We start from the raw sequence: 27,899 nt of genomic DNA, 5'->3' as shown, positions 1-27,899 counted from the left end.
TGTGTGAGAGAGAGAGAGAGAGAGAGAGAGAGAGAGAGAGAGAGAGAGAGAGAGCAGGCGCGTCACACGCTCGTGGGGGGAAATCAAGAGGGCGAAACGGCTCGTGGACACAATGGATTTGCGAACAGAAGGATTTTGCGTTGAATAAGCCACAGCGTCTTCGATGAACACGACAAACAAGGTAACATCTAATCGTGAGGAAAGAGAGCACGTAATTTGCGCGTTTTGTCGCGTTTTCTTTTCTTTGATTCTAGCAGAACAGTTATGTGGACGGGTGAGGATGCAGGAAGTCGAGGCATCATTGCAGAAAGCGGGGCCCGGGCGCTCCGCAGGGTCCTAGTGTCGTGTTTTGACAGGCTGTAGGTTTGATATGTTGACACTTTATTAAATCCATTTATCGACACAAAAAGAATAATTAGGAATTATTTTTAATTACAAATCTAGTCTTTCTTACGCATTAGGATGATCTCGAGCTCAACAAAAATTTAAAAAGAGCCGTTATTTGTCGTGCCTGAAGCTTGGTAAGATAAGTCATCTACTGGCAGCGGTATGGGATCACAACAAAGCCTGCTTGTCTATGCTAGTATGTATGGTATTTCCCAGGGATTCGTGAAACGTAACGTTATAGACAAATATCATCAAACTATTTTCTCACGTTCACATTTGGTTACTTTGTTTAGGGAATTCGTTAATATTCTGACTTCCTGTATCTGACAGAAGATCTTTTAGATGCATAGCCTACAAAGATCATGTACCGTTACAAACTGAATATGATAAATTAGCATAAACCACCAATGCACTGTTTCTAAGTTTACAGTTTGGCTTTTCTTTTTAAAATAATTATGCACCCTTAACGGACTTTATCTGCGCTATGAAAGCAAAGCTTTTATAGTCGTTATTGCGCTCGAGCAATTTGTTTTTACGGAAGCGTTTTGCACCTCCGCGTTAAGCTTGTTCTTTTAACCCTTTTCTTGAATTTCACGATATAAAGGTGGTAGTGTATTAAAATGATTACATACTTTGAATGAAATTTTAAGTCTAAGTTACTCTAAAATTAGGAGGAACAAATAAGGATGTACCTTTTCTGGCTTTTTGACCCTGGGGTATCATCTGTGTGGCCGTGGCAGAGCTGTCAATGAACCCCCTCAAGCACATTAGAGTTAGCTGTTGTGTGTAATAAATGTCAAAATGATTTTATTTTTTAAAATGTGATTATACACAAGCACACTTTTTAAAATAGGTTGTAAAGCAATGTCCCTTGTTTTCCTCATAGCACACTCTGGCAGACATCTATTTGTTGTCTGTATTTACATCGGCAAGACGTCATTTTTTTTTATTGTTTGCTCATCTGCAATATGTCTCTGAGACGTCTGCTGTCAGATGTCATAAAAACATCTAGAAGGTGTCTGTAAAATGTTTAGGATTGAGAATGTATGTGCAGATATATTCCAGACCTCCAGATCTTTAGCAGACATCTTACAGACGAGCGGTGCTATCTGGGTTAATATCATATGTTCAATTTTAAAGGTCTTGCTAATGTGATGAATTACATATGTGATTACTCTGATGAGGAATGATTAAATACATACTAATCCCCAAATAGCATCACTTGATTTTGTGTGCCCGTCAGTTTTTACATTATTTTTGTGGCTTAAATGTTCAAATACTCCCACTTTACATGTATTGCTATATGGGCTTCAGTGTTAGTCAAGTTTAAATTGATTTAGTTTTTTTTTTTGGCCTTGTAGTTATACATTATACAGTATTTTTGTGTTTCATTTATATTTGTTTCTCTCCCTTTTTTCTGTTTTGCATGGACTGATGACTGATCTTCACTGTTTCCTGATGGCCTTCTGACATTCTGTACTGCGTTAAGGCGGAGAAGCAGAGGGCTATGCCATTTCTGCTCATCTTTACTGCTGTTTGATTAACCATGATGAAGACTGAACCCCCATCTGCACCCAGCGGCAGCACAGCCACCCCCCTCGTATCCCGAAGCGCCTCCCCGCACAGGAACGCATATGAGGCTGGAATTCAAGCTCTCAAGCCGGTAAAAGGCCCAAATGCTGCGAATGGAGATGATGGGAAACCTCGACAGCAGGGTCGGGGCCGCAGGTACGGCTCCAATGTGCACCGCATCAAGAACATGTTCATGCAGATGGGTTCTCCTGGAGAAGAAGAGGACCCGTCGAAGGCCAACGATCAGTCTATTCGACTTTCTCTACCTAGAGCGAGCAGTCTGAATGAGAATGTGGATCACAGTGCTCTGCTCAAACTCGGCGGGACTGTGTCAGAGCGGGTTAGCCGCTTCGATGGAAAGACTGATGGCAGCGGTTCTCGCGGGGCAGTTACCAGCGTTAACAAGCTGCAGGAAACGCGAAAGATATTCGAACAACGCCACCTACAGGAGAAGCAGGCCGCAACCAATCGAATCCTTTTGAAGAAAGAGCGGGCGTCAGGATTTCAGGACAGCCGTCTGGATGTTGTGGTTCGCTTCAATGGAAGCACAGAGTCCTTGGACAGGCTGGACACTGAGGATTGTCCCGCAGATGCTGTGTCTCCTACGGTCAGCCAGTTGAGTGCTGTGTTTGAAAGAGCAGAACAGCGTAACAACCTTCACCGACCGTCCTCGACTTCCCCAACCCCATGCAAGCTTGAAGGAAGCAACTCAAAAAACACCATAGAGGACCAAGCTGTCCCTCTGACAGACAAGCAGGAGGAGGGAGCTCAGGGAAAGGACCACGAGAGTGCTCCTGGGAGTCCGAAGTCCAGGGCAGGCATTCAGCCAGATGGACCCAACAATAAACCACGTGAAGATACAAACCTAGAGAAGATGCAGGATGCTTCACACACAGTAAAAGCGTCCAAACCTAGGGAGCATCCATCATCCGGCGCGGCAGATGCAGGGAGCAGACTGGTACAGGCGGATGTCCACGCCTCGCTTGAAAACGGGGAGGCCACCAGCAGCTCAGAACAAAAGGAGGAAATCGGACAAGCAGCTGGAGAGGCCTGCACTGAGGAGGAACCCCACAGAGAGGATATCTCAGAAGCAGACCTGGTGGACATCAGCGCATATAGTGGCATCGGAGAGGACTCCGGAGGTAGCCAGCTGGACGACGATGAGGAGCCAGAGGATGATGATGCTTATGAACCAGAATCCAGCTGTTCAGAGATCCCCGGGCTTCCGGCAGAAGATGAACCTCCACCAAGCAGGAAGATTGGTTTCAGTTCAAACCCAATTAAGGTGAGAGCTTGTGTACAAAAGCAAACATTGAAACTTTTTGACATTTACATTTGACATTTATTCTTATGTCAGATCCTTTATGAGCAGAAACTCAGAAAAAGTGCAGGCCTTTCTTAGAAGCAGTATTAGATCGCATCCGTTCCGATGATTTCATATAACTATTAATAGCTTGACGCAGTAGTATGGGCCTTTGTTTTCTCAAATTGTCTATACCTCCATGAAAAAGCTGCTTCATGGCCTGCAGTTATCTCAATGCACCGTCATCAGCCCCTGATGACCCACTTCAGCTGATCGAAGATCGGTTGGTCAGGTGGTTTACGCTCTTCTCTTTGTATGTCACATGGTTGTGTGTTAGGGACTGTTGCTTCTGAATTTGTTTTTGAGACAATGGTGAACTTAACTTGTGATCTGAAACCATAGACAGAACAGAGATGAATTCATTTTTTTTAAATGTGCATTGCATTGGACATGTCATTGGTCTCTTGCGAAGTGATTGTGTGTTATGTTTGTTGACCGATATCCATCCAGCTTTTAGTATCGGAAATGTTAATCGTAATTAACAAACGTTTACTGTTCTGAGCAAATATACCTCCTTGAGGCATCTTCACATGATTACTACAGTCTGTAGTACTAAGTTGTGGCTGTCTGTATTATTTATACCACTTGCTGCTGCTGCTGCAGTAGGGTTGTGTATCGTTTGGGTTTTTTCCGATACCGGTGCCAAATCGATACTTTTAAAACGGTACCGGTGCCTAAATCGATACTTTTAAAACGGTACCGGTGCCTAAATCGATACTTTTAAAACGGTACCGGTGCCTAAATCGATACTTTTAAAAAAGAGCCACAAAACATCAAACATGACATTAAAGAACAAAATGTTCAATTAAAAAATATTTATTAAGTAATAAAAATATACACAACAAATTCACAATTAAAGTTTTAAGTGAATGTGAAATAAGCATGGACGCAAACATTGCTAGACACTAACATTGCTAGAAAGATGTTATAGTGTTTACTGTTTACCCTCCAGCTACAACTAAATGCTCACCATAGTTGCATTAAATAGGGGCAGAAAATGCGTTGAATATATGAACAGATTAAGTCCATTTACAGAGAGCCTTCTTGGCTACATTATATGCGCATTATTTTAAAAACAGACATTATAATGAATAATTATACATTGTACATTTAAAGCAATATTATAGAGAATATCTATTAAGCGTATTCAAAACATCGCACAAATCATTGCGAGAATTAAATTGCAACACTATCTGATTGATATATGGTAAATGCATCAGTCTGGTGTATTTTGGAGGGAGGGAGAGAGAGTGCGCATTAAAACTGTCTTTCACTGTGATGAATCCATTGGTCATGCGCTTTCCGATCTTTGGATCCATACTGGCACCGGCTTTCGGTACACAACCCTATGCTGCAGTGATCATCTGTGTTGTGCTTTGAAGGATGTCTTTTATAATAGAAACAGTTTGTAAAGGCTGAACAAACCCCCCTAGTATTAAATCCCATAGACGTCAGTAAGATTACACAGTGTGCACTTCAGATACAGCATGACTACAGCATGCCTCCTCTGGGAGCTTGTAACTCCCATACTGAGAATGTCTGCACCTGCTATGCACAGCATTTCCCTTTATTAGTTGTGTAAACTTTTCTATCTACAATTTTTATCCATATTTTGTCATTTTTCCGCACTACAGATACTACAGCTCGATGTAGACAGAAACCTGCTTTATCAGTGTAGTGTCAGAGTAGTATGTGTAATGTGAACATCATATCCATTTGTAACCCCCATGTCGATTATACACTCAAAAAATTGATTTGTTGAATTTACTTAAAAAAGCTGTGTCAAGTGGTTCCACGCAACAATATTAAGTAAATTGAACAAATAACACTTAAGTTGTATGAACAAAATAAATTTAAGTAATGTTGACAAAACTTTTTTGAGTAAATCCAAACCATTCCGATTGTACCAGTAATTTTAAGTTAATTAAACTCATTATTTATCCTTCTCAATAGTACTTTTTGTTGTCATACATAAATTATATACAGACTTACTGCATGTAAGTCAAAACACAATGAGCAAATCAGATGAGAGGCATCTCAGTACTGGCATTAGCACAGTTAAAGCTCATTTAATGATGCAATAGACATGATGGGCGTTCTTTAACCTCTCACAGCCTAAGCATATGTACCACTCTTCTAAACAATGGCAATCTTTAAACTAAAAAATATAACAAACTCTTTTAAACCTCAAAGATAAATGAACATTAAGCACAAACAGGTCTTTTTTCTTTACTGAAAAACACTTAAAATAACACTAAATTTAGAAATATACTGCCTAAATGCAGTCTTACGCAAAGCATGCTGGGAACTGAAAATCCCCCTCAACCAGTCATGTTGAATTAACTTGTTTATATTAAGTGAACTCAACAATTTTGCGTTCTACTCAACAATGTTAAGTTGACCAGTCAAACACTTAAGTAAAGCTGACAGATCTAAATTTTTAGTATAAATAACATAGTTAACTTGCATTAATTCAGTTACTTGCATTCTTTATGTACTGTGAACAAGGATGTGTTAAGTAAAACTAACAGCAGTGAATGTTGTAACTTTTGATTATGAGCTTGTTTATTCCACCGGATTCTCTTAATGTAATGTAAAAAAATATGTGTCAGGCCTAAATTTAATATAAAGTATTTAAACAAACATGTATTGTAATATGAATCTAATGGCAATTTAAAAAACACTTAAAAGAAAAATGTCCAGACACATAAGAGGAAAAATTAACATTTTACTACAGTATTTCCAAAAAAAAGCTTAATGGTGCTGGTTTTTATTTATGGGTCAAATGTGACTCAGACACTCTCAAACTAGCATACAGTTTACAAGAGTTGTATTAAAGGTCATTCGTCTATGTTTTTATATTAGTTTGTGTGTGAGAAAGAGACACAAAGGAATCCTTCAGAAACCATCTGTGCTGAATGTACCCTGCTGTTTACGTGTTAATGTTGTCACATTTTCTAGCATGAATATTCAACATCTATCAAACCGTCTGTACTTTTGTTGATCATTTGCATTTATGTTATTTGTACATAGACTGACTTTGTTTTAAGTGGTTTGAGAGACCAGACAGGTGGACAGATTCTCTTAACCTCTATGGTCGAACTACAGCATTACGAACAAGCAATTTCATGGGGAAGAGATGATGAATTTAGGGCTATTCAGCACTGAACTTAGACCAGTATTGCTCAATGCTCATCTCGGAAGCGAGAGGCTCATCTTAGAAGTGAGAGGCTATGGATTTAGATGTGGCCAGACCAGATCCCAAAAACAGTATTTAAAGTAAATGTTTTAGTCAGATTTGACTCAGAAGTTGACTGTGAGAAAACTGTTGAGGATTAACAGGAAATAATGTGGAAATGATTTTAAAATAGTCTCTCTAAGTCAGTGGTTCTCTAACTTTTTCGTTGTAAGGCCCCCTTTGTGTAGGGTGCATCTCTTTGCGCCCCCCCCAAATAAAGACGTATAATCTTAAATTTAGAATTTTAATTAAAGCAAAAACATATTCAGTTAATCAAATGCTGGAACATCAATTCTTTTGGCTGGTGGTCTTATCTTTCTTATGTTTGATTGCATAAAATTTATGATCAATTTCTATATTTCATAAAATGCCACAAAATCTGTTCCCCCCGGATCCATCTTGGGGCCCCCAGTTTGACAATCACTGCTCTAAGTAGTACTATGAAATTGAATGGTCTTTTTGAATACAGAATAAATTGCACATGGACACTTTTTGACTCTCAGCCGACATACGGCCGTTCATGTTCAACAGATTGCGTCCAAAAATAGTTGTGTTCTTCTCTCACATAATCCAGTAAGAAAGTCTCACTCCTTGCACTACAGGTGGTCATGGAACTTTTGAGAGATTAAGGTACTGTAGCCCTGAATACAGTCAATAACATAGAGACCAAAGCTTCTGTGTGCTGTAGGTTTGTGGTTCTCGATTGATCTCGGTAGTTGAATGAGGTAAATTACCAGGCTGAAACAGGAAACTGAAAGGAAAAGGAAATGCTATATCTTAAAGGGCCGGAGTATGTTTTTAAATGAGAGGTTCACTTCAAACCCACGCATGCCTCTGCTTGGTTGCCTCCACGCTCTGCTGCATGTTGAGTGGCCTTCAGAGCCAAACTACAGCTCAAATGAATGAAAGCAAATGGAGCGTAGGATCTTAACAGCATACTTTTGTTCTCTACTGACAGAAATGTAACAGCATTCCTCAGATTCCACATAATATATTGCTCAGCTCTATTTATTATCCAGTAGCCGCTACTGGATAATGAATAGAGCTGAGCAATATATTCAATATTTACAATGTATTTTATAATAATGTATATTATTTCCTTGGTGGTTTAAAATGGAAGACTTACCAACATTAATGGTGCATATGGCATTGACTTTAATATGTGGGTAGTTGACAAATAAACTGTACATGTGCCGTATGGTGTGACAACAAACAATCAGAAAACAGTGTTAATATAATTTTTTTATATTATTTATAATATAAGCATAAGAGAGATTGATCTTTTTTCTAAATTTTTGCTATATCACACCATAGGACACATGTACCGTTTATTTTTCAACTATCCCTGTGTTTTGGTTAGCAGGCCATTTTGTCTATGATTTAAACCTCTTTTACTTTACTTTATACTACAATCTTAAGAAAACTAACAAATGTTTTAAAATCTTGAGATTATATTATTTTTGCTCATTCAGCCAAAGCAATGTGGCCAAATGTAAATTGAACAAACCAGTTCCCTATTTACAGTATGCCATTTATCTGCCTAAATTCTGTCTACATTATCCCTGAATTTTCAGTCCTGGAGGTTTCCAGTGATGCCAGACAAGCTAGTTACTAACTGCCTTCCAATTAAACATTTGATACATTGCATTTCAGTCTTATACATAGATGTGGCAAGACAGATGGTTGTTAAAGTAGCTGAATTATGTACTAAAAGCCAGGGGGAGGACTGTTTAAATACTACAGAAGGCATTTGTTTTTGGTGAGATTATTGATTGATGTATGGCCTCATTTTTTTTAAACAGTTCTCACTGCCCATCCTCTCATCCGGTGGCTGGCCGGAGATCGTCTAGACACAGTCAGAGCCAACGCACAGCCACTATAAGCAAAATCACCAAAAATATATGTGTGGACTTATGTTACTTAAGAGCTTAAAATGTTTTTGTTGAATTGTCTAAGGATCGTCACGTTTGACCGTTCTATACTCATTTCAGCTAGCAAAGCATATGGTGTAAGCTTGTTTGGCTCTCATGTTTTTCTGCTTTTTCTTTCTGCTGGCATTTAAAACAGTCACACTTGAATCCTGAGCGAAAAACAGAGGCTTGTTTACCACGCAAGCTAGGTCACCTATCATTAAAGTGACAGATTATAACATTTTGATCTGAATTTCAGATCAAAAAGGCTTGAGTATTAAAATAAAATCCCTGACATTTTGTTATGGATCAGTCTCACAAAGCATATTCACTACAGTTCATTTGTATCACCACTGTTGCCTTTTTAGAGATTGAATCGTGTTTCGCTTTTGAGACATTTAAAAGTAATTGCATTTGCAATTCCAATTTGGATCGTGCCGTTTAAAAATGCCCCCAGGCCAAACCCAGCACCCTTTTTCTCAACCGTATACCACCTCCCTGCGAATCGCTAACAAGGTTAACTGCTCTATGTTATCAGCGTTTGTTAAGTCACACAAATATAACTTGATGGCTAATATTGAAGTCTGGCTGTAAGCAAACTGTTAAAGGGTCAGCCAATATCGAAGCATTGTTTAATATGTTCAACGTGTTGGTGGATATTTTGCAGGGGTTAAGATGATATTTATTAGTAACTGAGTAGAATTTATTGTTTTGCACTATTGCATCTGTTTATTTAGCCGTCTTCTCAGTTCACTAAACGTCACATGCTGTAATATCCATTAGGTGATGTTTATCATTTTATGACACTGCTATCAGCTTTTCTATCTTCAAAACCTCTCCTCTGTGTGCCTGTGTGTATTATCCTGGTATGAAGGATACATTAGTATCTATAAAAATTGCTTTATTGCCTCACAAATAATGGCATAGCTCTAGAATCTGATTACACAACAGTTATGATAATGGACAGTGCGAAATCTCTTTATTTCTGGCTCTTAAAATGACAGATTACATTAGGGATGTGCATTTTGGTTAATCGAGTTCTCGACAGATAAACCAGAAGTGCGCTTGAGTACTTGTAAACATACAGTGCTTCAATAAACAGTCTTTGTTTTTCCTATCAGGGACAATAGGTAGGCGGAAGACTCAAGCTTTTGATGTTTCTTTGCCGGGGTGGGTCCCTGCTGCCTTTGTCCTGTATATGGCACCGTTAGCCACTTTAGCTACTTCCTGTGTGAGAAATGCCAGCCGAGGCAGCGAACGCCTTTTCTCCTCTGTGTGGGAGTGCTGAACATCAGCCCTTGGCTCACTCACAGGCAGTCTGCTGTAGAAAGGTTGCCAGGGTCACGTTGGAAACGGGCACACTAAGCGCCTGTTCCTTGTGTCTCTTTCTATGTGCAGCTCTCTACTCTGAGGCCGCCTCCTTCTTCAAGGGGCCGTAACATCAGGAGTCACATTTTTCTTGATCTTTCGAAATAAAAGAACTTGATGTACTATTGTAAAACATTTTGAATTTTCTTCCGCAGCCCAAAAGCATTTAGTTCATCCAAGCTGCAAACAGGCTTTGCATTAAAGGAGTAGTTCACCTTCGAAATGAAAATTCTGTCGTCATTTACATGCCCTCTTGTCATTTCAAACCTGTATGACATTCTTCCGCGGAGCACAAAAGTAGAGATTTTGAAGAATGTTTTTAACAGCCCCCTATTCACTTGCATTGGTTACAATATAAGTGAATGGGGGGCTGTGCTGTTCTGTTACCAATATTTTTCAAAATATCTTCTTTTGTGTTCTGCAGAAGATAGAAAGTCTTACAGGTTTGAAATGACAAGAGGGTGTGTAAATGACGACAGAATTTTCATTTTGAAGGTGAACTTCTCCTTTAAGGCTGGTGATGAATTTCGGAGATAAAATGATAATCTCACATACTGGTGTATGAGCACAATGGCACAGCAGTCATTATTCATGCTCATTTCACATGTAAATCTTTCTTAAAGGCACAGCAGTCCTAATTTGGAGAGGCATTTTAAAGGTGCTGTTTGAAATATTTAGGAGGATCTACTGACAGGCATACAATATAATACACATAAATGTCTTCAGAGGTGTATAAAGACGTTTCAAAATTAATGTTTTTATTATCATGGAATAAGCTATTTCTATCGAAATACACCGCGGGTCCCCTTACATGGATTTGGTCATGTTGTTTCTACAGTAGCCCTAAACGGACAAACTTTTAGTAAATACGTTATCTCCTTCGGCAAAGAAGCGAAAACACTTATTGATATGACGCTTCACCCTCTGCATCTCTCTTGCTTGCTTTTTATTCACTCCACCCAACTTTTTCTTTACATAGCGATTTACAATGTAAATCAGTGGTTGCAGCGTTAGTGGACTGTGTTCTGCATCCGCATTATTTATGCATGATCTTGAATCTTCCGGTCGTGTTTTCTAAACGTTTCTGTAATACTGATCTGACTATGAGTTCTTTACTCTCCTCCACCTTGTTTGCTCCGATAACGGATGGGTTTTCCCGGAACGCAGCAGCAAAGGGCTCTGTAGTGGAGGCAGGCATGAAGCCAGAGTTGCATTTCCATGCTCGGTTTTCTTATTAAACTCATTTGTTGTGCACACATCTTGACAGCACCGCTGCAGATTCAGTCCAACTCTGCCTGCCGCCTTTTCTTAAAGGGAAAGTGCACCTAATAATGACAATTCTCTCAACATTTGCTCTCCTTTGTGTTATTCACTTTTAATTTCTGGCTAACCCGGTATTAATATTTGAAGTACTGTACATCCGGGCTGCAAAGAGATGACAAGAAAGATGTTTTTTTGGGGGGGGTGAGGTCTTGATAGTTTGAAACTTGACATCCACGGTTCCAATTCACTCTTATTGTGTAGAAAAAACTGTGAGGATCAAAAATGCACATTATGCGTATCACAGAACAAGAAGCGTTATGCAGGTCTGGGACATCAAAAGTGTGAACAAATAATGAATTATTACATTTTTTGGGTGAACTGTTTCTTTAAATCTTTTCTGATTGTGTTCCCAAAATAGATTAGGGAGAGTTACTGATGCACAAGCCATTACAACTCTCCGTCAAGCTGATCACAAAGGCTTTAGTCATTTGTCCCGAGAGACCGCATTCCGGCACTCTGAATAGCAGGCCTGATGTCGAGAGACTGAAATACAATTAGTTACCTTCGTGTGTTTGTGTGTGTGTGCTGGAAAATGTTGGAACAGCTGGTCAGTCTGTTGATCAGTGTACTAAAGGTAGTATTAGTGGAAACAGGACAGACCATTGTGGACTACACGGGAATCCGCTGAGGTATGTGTGTGATCCTGATTGTTTTCCCCCTTCTGGAAAGCAATTTATCTCGTCCAAACAACACTCGAGTCGTAACACACACTGAAATACGTTGTGTGACACTACCTTAAAACTGACCTATGACCCACACAACACAATACTCATATCAGTTAACTCTGTTAACAGTCTGCATGTTAACACTTTATCCACAACTAGTGGTTCCCAGAATGCCACAGACACCTTCTCCTAAAAGCAAAAAGAAGCCAGAGGTCAGTTACCCACAATGCACATCTCCACTTGGTGGGATTAAGCCAACAGGTTGATTCCTAAAGGATTAGCAGCGTGTCTTGTGAGATTACAGAATTTGTCACCAATACCCACAATTACCCAGTGTGTCGTGGTTTCAGTAATGAATCATAATTTTATCCTTTTTCTTTAGGAGCAAGGCTGCTCTGGTTAAAGATCTGTAATGTGTTTTGCAGGGGTTGGTATAAAGTAACACGTTTCTGCCTACAGAAGATCAGTTTTGCTAGGAGTTTGAAAAATTATGGGGGATCCCTGGGGTTTGCTTTTGGATGTCTGTGGTTCTTAGCGAATCTTAAACATGTTCTCTTTTTACAGTTTTATTTTTACACATAAAATTCATTAATATGCTGTTTAGCTGCATATGAACTTTTCAGGTGAAGATAGAATAAGGGATTGTTCACCCATTAATGAAAATTCTTGCATCATATACTCACCTTCTTGTCCTTCCAAATTTGTATGACTTTCTTTCTTCTGCAGAACACAAAAGAAGATATTTTCAAGAACAACACAGGCCCCCATTGACTTCCACTGTATCAGAATCAGAATCAGAAAGCGCTTTATTGCCAAGTGTGCTTGGACACACAAGGAATTTGTCTTAGTGACAGAAGCTTCCAGTGCACGTACAGGTTAAAAAAGTGACAAGGCACAGGTAACAAAACGTAAAAAATAAATATGTGAGAGACAATACACATTTGACAGAAAGTACAATATTAGACAAAAGGACAATAGGCAGTATATTGGATGTACAGATGTGCTATATACAAATTATACTGTTATATACAAGTTATGCAGGGGATTGTGGATTGCTGAATATTATATCAACAACATATGTATAATAAATATGAGTATATAGTTGTGTATTACATAGTAGAACATTTAACTGTTCATGAGGTAGATGGCCTGAGGGAAGAAACTTTTCCTATGTCTGGCTGCTTTGGTGCTCAGTGCTCTGTAGCGCCGACCAGATGGCAGCAGTTCAAAAAGAAAGTGTGAGGGGTCCAGAGTGATTTTGCGAGTTCTTTTACTCACTCTGGATGAGTACAGTTCTTGTAGATTGGGGAGGGTTGTGCCAGTGATTCGCTCAGCAGTCCGGACTATCCGTTGTAGTCTTCGGTGGTCAGTTGCAGCTGAGCCGAACCAGACAGTTATGGAAGTGGACGGATTCAATGACAGCTGAGTAGAACAGTAAGAGCAGCTCCTGTGCCAGGTTGAACTTCCTCAGCTGGCGAAGGAAGTACAGCCTCTGCTGGGCTTTTTTGACAGTAGAGTCAATTTGAATGTCCCACTTTAGGTCCTGTGAGAGGGTGGTGCCCAGGAACCTGAATGACTCTACTGCGGCCACAGTACTGTTCATGATGGTGAGTGGGGGGGAGTGCCAGGGTGTTTCTCCTAAAGTCCACTATCATCTCCACTGTTTTTAAGGTGTTTAGCTCCAGGTTGTTATGACTGCACCAGACAGCCAGCTGCTCAACCTCACTTCTGTAAGCAGACTCGTCACCGTCCTGGATGAGGCCAATAACTGTAGTGTCATCTGCGAACTTCAGGAGCTTGACCGAGGGGTCAGTAGAGGTGCAGTCATTGGTGTACAGGGAGAAGAGCAGTGGGGAGAGCACACACCCCTGGGGGGCATCAGTGCTGATGGTACGGCTGTTGGATGTGAATTTACCAATTCTAACTAGCTGTTGCCTGTCTGTCAGAAAGCTGGTGATCCATTGACAGAAAGAACTAGGAACAGAGAGCTGGTTTAGTTTGGTCTGGAGGAGTGTTGGGACGATGGTGTTAAAGGCTGAACTGAAGTCCACAAACAGGATCCTTGCATAATTCCCTGGTCTGTCCAGATGTTGTAGGGTATAATGCAGTCCATGTTGACTGCATCATCCACAGACCTGTTTGCTCGGTAAGCAAACTGCAGGGGGTCCAGTAAAGGTCCCGTGATGTCTTTCAGGTTAACCAACACCAGTCTTTCAAATGACTTCATGGCCACAGATGTTAAGGCAACGGGTCTGTAATCCTGTGATTTTGGATTTCTTTGGGATGGGAATAATGGTGGAGCGTTTGAAGCAGGAAGGGACTTTGCACAGCTCCAGTAATCTGTTGAAGATCTGTGAAAAAATGGGGGCCAGCTGGTCAGCACAGGATTTCAGACAGGCTGGTGAAACACCGTCTGGGCCTGGTGCTTTCTTTTTCTTTTGTTTCCTAAAGACCTGACGCACATTGTCTTCACTGATCTGAAGTGCAGAAGGGGAGGAGAAGGGGGGGTTTCAAACCTGAAGGTGAGTAAATGATGTCAGATTAAAAAATTTTGCCAAACTATCCCTTTAACACGAGTATTAATGGTTTTCAATGATTCTTCATGTTTCAATCTTTCACACCGCCCCTTAAAGGGACAGTTCACCCAAAAATGAAAATTGTGTCATCATTTACTCACCTTCAGGTTGTTTCAAACCTGTATAAATGTCTTTGTTCTGTTGAACACAAAATGAGATATTTTGAAGAATTTAAGAAAACAAAGAGTTCTGGGGCACCTTTGACTATTATTTAATTTTTCCTACTATGGTAGTCAATGATGTTCCTGAACTGAAAATTGCTAACATTCTTCCGAATGTCTGTCTCTGTGTTCATCAGAACAAAGTCATTTATAACAGGTATGAAATTACATGAGGTTGAGTAAATGATGACAGAATTTTCATTTTTGGGTGAACTATCCCTTTAAATACAGTTTGAGTTTTTTATTGTATGGCTTCTTTCACACAAGCAATAAGGAGCATTTTAAAATAGATAACTCTGGCAAATGGATCATTGGTTGATTGGAAAATTGATCGGTTGATTGATTGGCTGTCCTTTAATGACACATTAAATCAATGGGTGCAAATGGTTTTTCTGCTATGCATAGATTTGAGCACTTTCTGCTATTTTGGGTCGTGGAGTGTGTGTATGCACGCGAGACCACTGAAGTGGCAGTGGACTACCCTAAATTAACTTGTTTTCATTGTATATTGTTGTAAATCTGTGTAACTGTACTTTAGCTGTGCTACGCACTGCTTTATCCTTCCGAGTTTAGCTCTGATCATAATCAACAACTTCCTGTTGTCAAAGTTGACTTCCTGTTTCTTTGCTTGTTGCGCTTATGTTGTGAATACAAGGGAGAGATCACCGACTGTACTGTATTTTATTCAAGCGGCAACCTTCCGATCTCTGGTACAAAAAAGGGTTTTGGTTTATATATCTAATCTTTCCCTTCATGACAACTGTGAGGGGGGTGATCTTTTTATAACTCATACGTTTAACTTATATTTAGCTTTAAAATTCTGCATAAACCACGTCCCGCCTCTTTACCCATTTTCGATTATCCGGGAATGACATGTTGTTAAGAGAGCGACGGCCGGCTTCGCCCATTTTAGGACGAGCGGACCATTTTTATTTGACGTCACGGACACTACTTCCATGTTTTATACAGTCTATGATTTTATTGCATACAGATTTGAAGACAAGGGCTCCCTTAGTTTTGGCCCTGCTCCTAGATACCTGCCTGTACTTTAAGTGCATCTAAAGATCCTGAATTATTTATTTGTTGGATGTGGAAAAACTGTACTGTAAACCTCTCGTGAATAATGATGTCCAGGAAAAATATTAAGCACAGCCGGTTTGTAAGGTTTTTCGGGCAATAACAAGGTTCTAGTTGGCATAATGTAATCTATCTGAAACTTTTCAATAGAAGAAAACTGATTTGTAAAGGATGTGACTGTATTATTTTGATGTGAATTGAGGAAGTTCATTCTAATCTGGTTTGAAATCACATATAGCCAAAGATGTTCCAAAAGTAATGGGACATCACCCAATAATAAACCTTATTACCTCCGCATTGGTTCTTCCGAAATTTGACATTCGACATTCAATTCTAATGAAACTTTTGAAAGAGAATGATGTTTGCAAATGAGTTCATTCACTTTAGATGAATACTAAACAGGGAAGGAATTGGGGTCTGCACAACCCCATCTATCTCTCTTTTTGTCCCGTCTGTGGGATACAGTGGACCACCCCGCAACTGAATCACACGTGTGATTTTCAGGATTTAAGTTATTTGGCAAACACAGGTTGCTAAGAATGTTTGTCGCAACCTTACAGAATGCCTAGGGTTTTCTTGTGTCTGTGTCACTTGTGTTAGCGTCTGTGTTTGTGTCTGTAGAGTGTGCATCAGTCTGCATCTCCATAGCAACCAGGCGAGGAGTGTCAAAACAGTGCCCAGAGAGGGCGATTTTCACAGTGGCTCGGAGAGAACGGCGTTAGCACAGATGCGCAAAGACGAGAGACATAAACCGCTAGCCCACACACTTGCTTTCTGTTGCACAAAATGTACATTGTACATAATATATGTTTTCTGTTCTTAAACGCATCTTCCTCTATTTGGTCCAGGGATGCGGCATGCAGATAAATGAAGGTTTGTGTGTGTACTCTCGCTTGTGAGGGAGGGGCTGCTTGCCGTTATGCTAACACACTGCACCGTCCCCTGCATACCAGCGAGAATACAGACATCTGAGCCAAAACACAGCAGCTTTTCACATGCACAAACTGCATCTGTGCATGCGTGTCTCTTATATACCCTGAATAAAATCTCTTCTCTGCTCTCTTCTGCATGCACATCTGACACATCTGGACTTTGCATTTCTGTTGTCGCTTCCAACATTCCGTATGAGACAGACGAAGAGAGGTGCAGAAAGGGAGATACCAAAAGAGACCGAGGAGATGGAGGACTGGGTCAGACAACCCACAGAATCGGTTGGCATTGGATTGTTTGATTTGGCCTGAAGTGACCAAACTCAAGAATTTTGAGGATTTAGGCAGAATTTACTCGGTCAGCAATAACATATGCAGTGACACGGGCAGTGTAGCCGAAATAGCATGAATTTTTTATAGTTTTATTTGTTTTCGCAAAACAAATTGCCAACGGAAAGATATCGTGGGTCTCCGTGAGACCCGTAACCCCCTCCCTAAATATTTCACAGCCGTCGGAAGGAAAAAATAAAGAGATGGAGGAAAGTGAAAGGAGGGGGGGAGGTGCAGAACGAGAAAAAAATGGCCCGGCGATGTCATAATCACAATCGCCAAGCCGTTGCTATGGAGACAGAGACATGTGAACGGGCCCATGGCATGCACAGTGAGGGTGCACTGACCTGCTGTTTGCTTCAGCTCTGAGATGGAGAGGATATTTTTAGAAAGAAAATAATACAAGGGACGCTACAAGGGAGGGATTTGAGAAAGACCGGAGTGACCCAGTGAAGAGAGTTTTAGGTAAAAACTGATCGTTTTACACAGTGTATAAAAAGTCCAAGCTTGGCATACATTGTAGTAGGTTGGTCCATGCCAGGTCTGGATGGTTGATAAGCTGAACTACCAGCTGGTGAAGCAGGTTTTGACCTGATGAAAGCAGGTGATCCACCGTGGGCCCGCAAGCAAACAGTTTATCATGTTCCAAAAACCAAGCTGACCTCCTTAAGCAGGTCTGACCTGGTTTTCCAGCAGAAAAGACTTCATACATGCTTAAAATAAGCCTTATAAACATAGAGCTTTTGTATTAGATTTTTTTTTTTTTTTATATACAGCTGCGGAAAGAATTAAGAGACTCCTACTTTTCATTTCAAGTCCAGTGTCTGTTGAATTTCAACAAAATCAAACCTCGTGAGTGACATAAAGTCATCCAACAGCAATGTGAAAGACTGACAGCATGACAAGACGCATGAAAACTGTGATTAAAATTATAACATTACATTTTTTTTACTCTGCCTAAATACATGTAGAAATATTACTGTTGTATCGCTTTAAAGTGAATATGAACTTGTTTTCTTTGCAGTATTTGAGGTCTGAAAAATACAGAGCATCTTCTGTTGTTTTGACCTGTTTCTCCTGTTTTCATTTTTTGCAAATAAATGCAAATAGATTTTTTTTATTTGAAATTTGGTAAAACTATTGTTAGTAGTTCACAGAATAAAATTAAAATGATCATTTTACTTAAACACATACCTATAAATACTTTAGTACATTTTAAAACCAGTCTCTGAAATGGTCTCTTTATTTTTTCTGCGGATGTATATAATTGGAATAAAATTCTTTTGATATTTTTCACATTTTAAATATGAAAAATTCATATTCAAATTTTGTCTGTTTACCGTTCTAACCCATTGATGACAACGTTCATTAATATAATTCAAGTAACTTGCTACTGCTATGATTAATATGATATAATTTAGTAATGTTTTGAATTACATTGTGACAAAGTACATATGGATGAGATGAAAATTGTTGAAATGGGAATGGTAAGTAAGAAAGAAGGGGCATGAAATGAAAGTGGAAGAGGGTGATTGTGATTCTGTGTGATTGGCTGGTTTAAGGAAGTTGGAAATGACTAAACAAAAATGAGAAGTAAAGCAAAGTTACCAACAGGGACACATAAAGAATAATGTCTCACTGCAGAAGAAATAAGAAAGTAAAGAATGAAGGGCTGCGTTCTGATCAGTAAATTGACTTCATCCATTGAGCATTGAGAGATGGACTATGGAAAATCCAATGGGTTGCCCCTTTTATAGACTGATAATCTTTTACTTTTCTGTTCCTCAAGACCCCAAACAGGAAACTTGAACCACCAGATTCACTGATGTGTTATGAGTCACACAATCAAAGTCTCTTTCAACACTATCTGTGCTGCTTTACACACCCAGCACCCTGTTTCCGGTTTCACTATTATAGCTCATATAGCGGTACGCTGCATGCTTGTGTGGTTTCACTGCCTCTGTCTCTGTGAAGGTGATTTTGATGCATGACTTTAGCTAGTAGACAGCTGCTGTACCGCCCGAGGCATGACAAAAATGATTTACAGAGGAGAGTGTTTGTAGTTCTGAATATTTAGCAGATAACTACAGGAGTCCTTATCATTTACCAAGTGCGCTAAGATGGACCAGAACTGAGATCTTACTGAATAAATTGCAAGAAAACTCTTTACAATATGTAATTGTTTCCCTGAGTAATTTCTGTGTGATCGGATGCTTAAATATCACTGTTGCTCAACCTAATGTATGTGGTCGGGTTGATTATGGTTTGACATCCTGTATATGGTGCTTGCGCTAATGTCTGTTGTGGCAGGTATGTCATTGTGAAGCACGGTTATATAGATCCACTTCTACTTTAGGCTTAGTTGATCAACCTGAAACAGTTCACCCAAAAATAAAACTTCTGTCATCATTTATTCTCCCTCGAGTTGTTCCAAATCTGTATAAAGTCTTTGTTCTGATGAACACAGAGAAAGATATTTGGAAGAACGCTTTTAACCAAACAGTTCTTGCCCACCGTTGACTACCATAGTAGGAAAAATGACAATGGTAGCCAAAAGTGCCCCAGAACTGTTTGCTTCTTATATTCTTCAAAATATCTTCTTTTGTGTTCAGCAGAACAAAGAAATTTGTACAGATTTGGAACAACTTGAAGGTAAACAAATAAAGACAGGAATTTCATTTTTGGGTGAACTGTTCCTTTAAGGCCCGTTCACACCAAAGAAGGATTACATTTAAAAACATTTAAATTTAGCTGAACCTGATAGCCGGGGTAAATGAATTCCTACTTCTTACTCGGGTGTTTGTCCTCTATCTTTTCAGGTTTTCACCACATACTCCAACGAAGAATACGACAGACGCAATGAAGAGGTCGACCCCATGGCAGCTTCGGCCGAGTATGAACTGGAGAAGCGTGTGGAAAGACTGGACCTCTTCCCCGTGGAGTTAGAAAAAGGTACTTTTTTCCTTACCACACTCTGTTCATTCGTGGTATGTTGTCATTAACATCCTGTTTCCAAACACACTTTCTCAAGAAGCTTGTTTAACCCTGCCAAGTAAGCAGCTTTTGCTGATTAAAAACTCGGAGGGGTCAGTGCTTTTTCTAAAGCAGTACTGGACTTGAAATATTACAGCGCTGGGTGGTGGAGATTGAAAAGCTTCATCCGCTATGTAAACATTTGTCACTGTCACGATTGGTCAGCTGTGTAGCAGAATTAAATTAACTGTTGATCCGGAAGTCAGCTGACGATAAACAAACAAGAGATCATCACAAAACCATAGTTTAAGAGGATCAGTCCAAATCATCCAAAGAATCGTTTATAAATAATCTCTTCAAATGATTTACACTTGCAAGATTTAATCACATGTTAATTCCAGCTCATAAGCTCATTATTCAGTTATTAACATCTAAAAGCCCTAAAGCTTTTCTGTGGAGTATTTATAGTTTCTCTGTTTTATTTGATGGATAATATGGTAAATAAATAAGAAATTGCGACACCATAACCGTAAACAGGTGAATTACTGTACCCAAAAAATCTTGTAAGCAAACATTGTGTTTTCGGAACAGATAAAGACGGATTGGGAATCAGCATCATCGGGATGGGAGCCGGTGCAGACATGGGCCTGGAAAAACTAGGAATCTTCGTCAAGACGGTCACGGACGGAGGAGCCGCCCATCGAGACGAAAGGTCAGTTGGAAAATGAAAGCACCTGAATTGGATCTTTTATTGGATTTGAGCATTTGAACACTTGGGCTTTGCATGCGCAGTTTGTACTGTATGTTGTCTTCATTTTTGCCTAAAATCTTCATCCATCTGCAGTGTCTTGGTGTGTTTTAAATCGCTCATCCCGTTAGAATTGAGTCTGCGTTCAGAGTCGCTGCAAAATGTCTATTACACTGTAATACGCTCACATGAGACCACACATCATATATTTTATGGAGTTGTATGCTGTCAATTGCGACATTTCAACCGCACCCACCCTGCAGATCATACTATGATTTATATTGGTCGAAGCATTTATTCTTCTAGAAGTGTTTTAATTGTTATTACTGAAATATTAATAACATTAAATCTAAGTATTTGCACCTCTTAATGCTTAAAGTAATGGATGTGATGGAGGTGGATTGTGTAGTTTGCTCATGCCTAATTAGAATCTGATCTAAAAAACCATGTCAGTCTGTCAAAAGGTGTGACAAATAACAATTCGGCCAATAACATTACGTTCTTAAGCTCATGATGCGTTAATGTAGCAGAAAGAACATTGTGCTAGCAAGGACAGTGAGAAACAGTGTCATCTCTCAAAAAACACCCCATCATCACTATCTTGCTCCTGATTGGTTCTCCTGCTGTCCATCAAACAACCAGCTGTCCTAATAGGCTGGTGCAGGCTGTCTTTTGGACGGAGCTGACATGCTTTATCACTGAGAGGGCCCCCGATCGATCACTTCAACAGGCTGAAATACAAGCGGAGGTGTAGATAAGTGGGACACTGATTCACTGCTGCTGCTGTTGGTCAGTCTGTTTCACACCAAATGAGTGTTTTCTTTGGCAGCGTCGTTTTTTTCACATAGAGTGATAAGATTTGTCTGTAACTTGGCCCTGCAAGCATTTCACAGATCTATTGTACTGAACGTCTATGCTCACTTCTGTTCTTCTTTTTTGTCAGGATCCAGGTGAATGACCTGATAGTGGAGGTGGATGGAACCAGTCTGGTGGGCGTGACGCAGAATTTCGCAGCATCCGTCCTGAGGAACACCAGTGGAATTGTCAAGTAAGAAACGAGCAACTTCTTAACAAGTTTACTTGTGATCCATGTAACGCAATGGTTTTCAGGTTTATTCAAATACATAAAAATGATTTCAATTGGCAAATTTTAGAAAGACGATTGAGAACTTACGTAATAATATTCGATTTAAACTTTGTGATCCATTGTCATCCAAAGCAATATCTTGGTTTTCTGCTTCCCTAGAACGCATCAAACATACGTCACAATTTTCACCAAAGACATGGCAGATAATCCACCAGTGCAGTTGCGTAATAAATGAGTCGTGCTTCTGCTCACCTGATTGGCTGTTGTTGGCTCTGTGCAGGTTTGTGATTGGCCGGGAGAAGCCAGGGGAGCAGAGCGAGGTGGCCCAGCTGATCCAACAGACGCTGGAGCAGGAGAAATGGCAGAGAGAAATGATGGAACAACGATACAACCCCTACATGGAGGAGGACGAAGAGGTGATGTTTGGTTCAAGGAACTACAAAAAAAACACACGCAAAAAAACGTGTCAATACCTTTGATGTATTCAATGTTTTCCAGGAAGGTTTAAAACTCTCATAAATCACGTCACAATAAAATAGTTCTCGCTCAACAGTAAACGCAATTTCAATGCGTTAATCCAGTTGTACCCCTTAACTATGAGTGTTATCAGATGCGATTTTACTTGAATTCAGTGCAGTACAGAACATCTTCGAGGAAGGAAATATAAAAGCAGGATTTGGTGCTTTTATCACAATTCACAATAATTAGCTCTGTTTATCTGTACTGCAGTTCTTGTTCGTGTAACATGAAGCGGTACGTCCTGTTCGCATCTCATAATTGTCCCCTGCACCTGCCCACGTCGCCATGGCGTGAAGGTGTGGAGAATTGATAAATAATTCAGGTGTTGAACATGAGCTGTTCTCGTATTCGGTATTCCTGGAGATCTGGGGTGCGAAAATGAGAACAGAGGTCCAGCATAGCGCGATCTGCCAGCTCAGTGCTCACATCAGTCTGATGTTGTCTCGGTGTTTAGGACACGCTGGAACTGACAGTTTGTCTACTGCGTTACCCCACATGCCAGAGTTCAGACGGCCACACTGACTCAGGATCAGTGCAGGGTGGTGGATGATGAGAGAACAGTGATAGAAAAATATATTTGGAAATACTGAAGCCTCTCTTTTAAATAATGATCTCTTTTTTACGAGTTGGTATCAAGGTGAAAACGTCTCTGTTCATTGAAATCAAATCAAATATTGACCTAAAAATTATGGGGGAAAACTTAACTAAAGTAAAAATTGAAATGTTGCCTCAAAAATAAATTGAAATAAGTTTAAAGCACTAAAGTTATAATAATAAACAAAAACTGAAATAAAACTAAAATAGAAATGAATTAATATTATATAGCAACATAAAAAATAAACAAATAATTTATGAAATGACAAAAGCATATACCAAAATTGCTAAAACTTTAACTAAAATTAACATAAAAACTAAAGATCTAAAAATAAAAGCTAATTTAAAAAAAAAAAACGAAATGAAACTAAAATGAAAACTATAATAACTCTGGTTGGTATACATGCATAATAAAATAGGGATGACATATTTAATGATGTACATGCATCATAAATAGGTATAAAAATATTTTGTTTTTATTGTGTTGTTTAAAAGAAATTCAAAACATTATATTCTTTATACTATATTATATATGCATATTATTTATTCATTTAGGAGAGGTTGCTTAACTATAATTATAAATTATGTATATACAAATATTTATAAAAAAGTATTGAATATATTTATTTCTTAATATAATATACAGTATACCTGTATATTTACTAAATTACAGCAATGGCATCATCTTTACAGTATATATTTTGCATTTCTTGTTAATAGTAATAATAGCATGTCTCGGATACCAACCTACGCATACAACAGCGTAAAGACCACCAGTAACGGGAACAAAACAATACATCAGGGGAACCAAGAGTTTCTGTCATACTTGTCATAAACTGCATGGCCACTCGCTTCCTTCATCCAGACAGGAAGTGATTGTGGGGGAGTTTCTGTCGTTGCATGCAGGGGAAGTCCATTGTTCAAATAATGTCTGTAGTAGTGGCGTGGTTGCAGTGACTCTGAGGGTGTGTGGGAGTCTTGGGGTCCGAGTAATTGCAGTTTTGAGATGTCGAGAACACGCTGGTTGTTTTATTTTCGATGTGTTGGGGCATGTTTTCATTTTAAGGTGCTGAAAATACACAAGAGACTTCATTGTGTTGTTGGGTGTGAATATTTGTCACATCAGTGTATCCAGCAGTTGCAGTTCTCTCCGTCTGCTCTTAGATTTAATCGTCCGGCTGTACCACAGTCCTTTCAAAATGGTGGTTGGCCAGTTACAGGGTTTTTCAATGATGGCCTGGCATGTCTTTACCCTGGATGTAATGGGCTTCTGTCTAGCACAACTCTGACCCCTAGTGGTAAACCTTGCTTCAAGGCCACGGGCTGACACGAGAGCTGAATTTATTATTAAAAATCATAATCTAATCCTTTGTACCTGTAAAATGGTTAATATGTTTAAGTTAAAAAAAACATATCAGTACAATGTGTTAAACCTGCCAAAAATGAATGTATAGTGTAGCGCTTAAAAAATGAAAAGGGCAGGTCATTAGTGGATATACAGTATATGGAAACCTTATTTTGATGTAGTTGTTTCAGACACTCATAAGCGTTAGTTAATGCTTTTTCTTTTCTACTGCAATGATGTTTTCTGACAGTGTTTGTTCATTAATCGGATGATTCACCATCTATTGTCTCTCTGGCAGACGGGTGAATACGCCACAGACGAGGAGGAGGAGATGAGTCCCATGTTTCCCAACGCCATCGAGGTGTTTGACCTGGCCGAGAACGAGGACATGCTCTCTCCTGTGGAGATGGACCCAGAGAAACTCGCGCACAAGTTTAAGGAGGTCAGTAGGACACATGGATCCAAAACACTATGATTACAAAACCACACAACGCTTATTAAAAATAAATCATAGTATTGGCCAATACCAGCCAATACAAGGATGAATCCGTAGAATCAAATATTGATATGATGGAATGAAAATTCTCTACGAATTGTTACATTTTATCATAAATGTATATCTGCAGAATGTGACATTTGCAAATGAAAAAGTAACAATGATGTCATAACACGTGTCAATCTCTTCCCTACATCTCTAGCTTCAGATTAAACATGCAGTAACTCAGGCTGAGATCCAACAGATCAAGAGGAAGGTACGACCACCACTGACCTCACATCTATTGTACAGTAAATGACGTTTTGTTTGCCCTTGTGACAAGGTCTCTTTCTCTGTCTCTAGCTGGCTCACGCTGAGCAGGATAAGCTGCGCTGGCGGATGGAGAAAGCTCAGCTGGAGCAGACGGTGAGGGAGAATAAGGAGCGGATGGAGAAGTTGGAAGGGTATTGGATGGAGGCTCAGAGCTTATGCCAGGCGGTGGACGAGCACCTGAAGGAGACGCAGACACAGTATCAGGCACTGGAGCGCAAGTACAGCAAAGCCAAGCGCCTCATCAAAGAGTTCCAGCAGAAGTGAGTGCAGGGGATTGTGGGTACTGAAATCTCTCGAGTGGGTACGGAATGAGCTTGGCTTACATATGCACTGTATATATTATATGTGTGCGTGTTTGAATGCAGAGAGATCGAGTATCTGAAGAAGGAAACGGCTCAGCGCAGAGCACAAGAAGAATCCGAGGCCAGTCACAAGGTGGAGACAGAAAACCTCCAGGAAAAGGTTTCTGCGTGTGTTCCGTTTCTTTTTTCTTATTTATTCACACACGGCGTTGTCATAATAATGTGTCTTTCTTTCTCTCAGATTACAGACTTGGAATCCAAGGTGGGCGCTTTGAAGAACCTAGAGCCTTCTTAAGCTTCCCGCTGCGGAAAAGAGGGAGAAACAAGAGAAACGCCTTCGACCCCGCCCACTCTCCCCCGCCCACATTCTTCCTCCACGACCTGAAGCCGAACTGATGAACTGCAGGAAACATGATGATGGGGGAGTTACCGGGGAAACGGAGTGGACAAACCAAACACACTGTACCAGACGCCAGACGGACGTCTACCCATCAGCCCATCAGGAGGCCCTTTTATAAAAGCATTTAGTCACGTTTTCCTCCTTTGTTTTCTAAGCGCCCTTAAAGGACTCTCGGACGTATCTGCACTTGGCAGGAATGTAAAACTCGAAACGCTTGCAGCAGAAGCTTGTAACTCAGACGCAGACAGAACGGAAGCCCCCGCTAATGAGGAGACGATCGGAGCGAATGGACTGTTTGTATATATTCTTGCATATATTTAAATATTAAAACCGCTTAAGCAATGTGCTGGGGGGAGGAGAGGGGGTAAGGGCTTTTACCTTTCACATATAGGCCAATAATAAGGTCAAAAAAGTGTCCATTTACATTTTTTGCATGGACAGCATTTGCAAACAGGGTGTAAGTTTGACGTTTAGTTTTAGCATTCAGGGGCTTTTAGCGTCTGTTAAAAAACATGTTCATGAAACAGTGTTAAATGAAAAGGGGATTATAGGTATAATATTTTCATCAGTTATCGAGTCCCGCGTTCGTGTGAAGCTGGAAAACTGTCAGAGGTCACCGCACGGTGTGTCTCTCTTACAATGTCGCCCACACTCTTATATATAAAGATGCTTCACGATGCCATAGAAGACTCTTTGGTTGTTTGGTTCCTTAAAGAATATGTAACATCCGGACAACCTTTTGTAGTGGACAAAGGTTCTTTAGACTATTAAAAGATAAGAACCTTTGATTGAATGGTTCTTTGTGGAACCATCTAAGACATTGCTGTGAAGATCCTTTTTGTAGCGCCTTTATTTTTAAGAGTGTATTTCTGTCAAGTTAGTTAAAGTTCACCCAAAAATGAAAATTCTGTCACCATTGTCTTCTCTTGTCATTTCAAACCTGTATGACTTTCTTTCTTCAGCCGAACACAAAAGAAGATATTTCGAAGAATGTTGGTAACCGAACAACGGCGGTACCCATTATATTGTATGGACAAAAAAACAATCAAAGTCAATGGGTACCTCCGTTGCCAACATTCTTCGAAATATCTTCTTTTGTGTTTTAATGAAGAAAGTCATACAGGTTTGAAATGACAAAAGGGTGAGTAAATGATGAGACAATTTTCATTTTTGGTTGTACTCTCACTTTAAGCAAACTCCAGGTATGAGACTGTACATTCAGAGAAAGAATTGTGTATCATGGCCTTCTTTTAATCCGACTCGTAACCTTTTAGCAGCTCTCTTTGTTGAGCAGTCTGTCTCTGGAGACCCACAGTAACACACACTTGGAACTGAGAGAACAGAGAGTGCTTGAGAATTGTTTGCCTGTTATTTTCTTCCAGCAGAATGTGCATTCAGTATTAATATTCCATAAACAATCATGTGGAATCTTTCTTTTGTGGTGTTGTAACCCACAAATGTCTCGATGTGTGTTAAATTAGAGTTTGTTTCGATTGTACTCCTGGGGAAACTGGAATTGTGACAGCAGTTGATGGGGGGCGTTTAAGGCTTCAGGTGTTTTGCCTAATTTAAATTAAGAGCTGGTCTTAGATCAGCATTCTTCCGAAATCCATTCAGACATGTTGAGACCTCATTCATGAAAGGAATTTCTGTGTGAAATTGTGAACCGTTCTTGGATAAATCATTGCGTTTGATTTAATGTAACGGTGCACGTAAGAACCGAGTACCCGAGCAGTCATTTTCAAGAGATTATTTCTTCAGTTAGATCTGATAGCTGTGTTCTGTTCTCCTCGGTGTGTGAGTCAGTAAGAATCATCACATTTTCAGTCCTTGTTTTTTAAATGCAGTATTGAAAAAACTCAAGTATTTTAGTGTTGTCAAAGACATTTTGTGATTTCAAAGTCTTCATTTTTTCTTTTCCTACATTTTTCTACATGCTACACTTCTTTTATTACAATGGATAAATGGAAGGATAATATAAACATTCATTGCAGGTTTTGTCTCGAAATAGATTCTAAGAATCCTAAAATAATTGGTTTTGGTCAACTTTAGTCGTGTATTTGCTTATCTGAGTTTGTTCTTAGAAGTTGAAGCGTAAAGTCAAATCAATGGCTTGGTAACAGTTTTCTCTGCATAAGATGGAATATGAGAAAACTACACATTTCGATTTAATAAATTAAAAGGGAGTAAAAGCACTGACTAGAATATATATATAGTATATGAA

The 27,899-nt window shown here is 39.7% G+C and overlaps 1 protein-coding gene across 1 annotated transcript; it reads left to right on the top strand.

The window, feature by feature from the left end:
* The first annotated feature begins 35 nt into the window (after nucleotides 1-35).
* ppp1r9ba (protein phosphatase 1, regulatory subunit 9Ba) lies at nucleotides 36-27,899 on the top strand. The gene is made up of 11 exons (XM_057347118.1): nucleotides 36-181; nucleotides 1,877-3,244; nucleotides 19,719-19,851; nucleotides 20,464-20,584; nucleotides 21,564-21,668; nucleotides 21,988-22,123; nucleotides 24,464-24,607; nucleotides 24,864-24,917; nucleotides 25,004-25,233; nucleotides 25,339-25,435; nucleotides 25,517-27,899. The coding sequence occupies exons 2-11, from the start codon at nucleotides 1,934-1,936 to the stop codon at nucleotides 25,568-25,570; spliced, it is 2,385 nt and encodes a 794-aa protein (XP_057203101.1). The 5' UTR covers nucleotides 36-181; nucleotides 1,877-1,933; the 3' UTR covers nucleotides 25,571-27,899.

This window comes from Triplophysa rosa, linkage group LG11, assembly GCF_024868665.1.
Source record: "Triplophysa rosa linkage group LG11, Trosa_1v2, whole genome shotgun sequence".
Classification (NCBI taxonomy): Eukaryota; Metazoa; Chordata; class Actinopteri; order Cypriniformes; family Nemacheilidae; genus Triplophysa; species Triplophysa rosa.
This window is presented reverse-complemented; position numbering and strand designations above follow the sequence as displayed.

Bases quoted from the DNA above. Each gene is read 5' to 3' on its own strand.
- ppp1r9ba (XM_057347118.1), top strand. From the start codon at position 1,934: ATGATGAAGACTGAACCCCCATCTGCACCCAGCGGCAGCACAGCCACC. The intron at 21,669-21,987 runs GTAAGAAACGAG...GGCTCTGTGCAG, and splicing joins AACACCAGTGGAATTGTCAA to GTTTGTGATTGGCCGGGAGA. The intron at 25,436-25,516 runs GTTTCTGCGTGT...TCTTTCTCTCAG, and splicing joins CAGAAAACCTCCAGGAAAAG to ATTACAGACTTGGAATCCAA.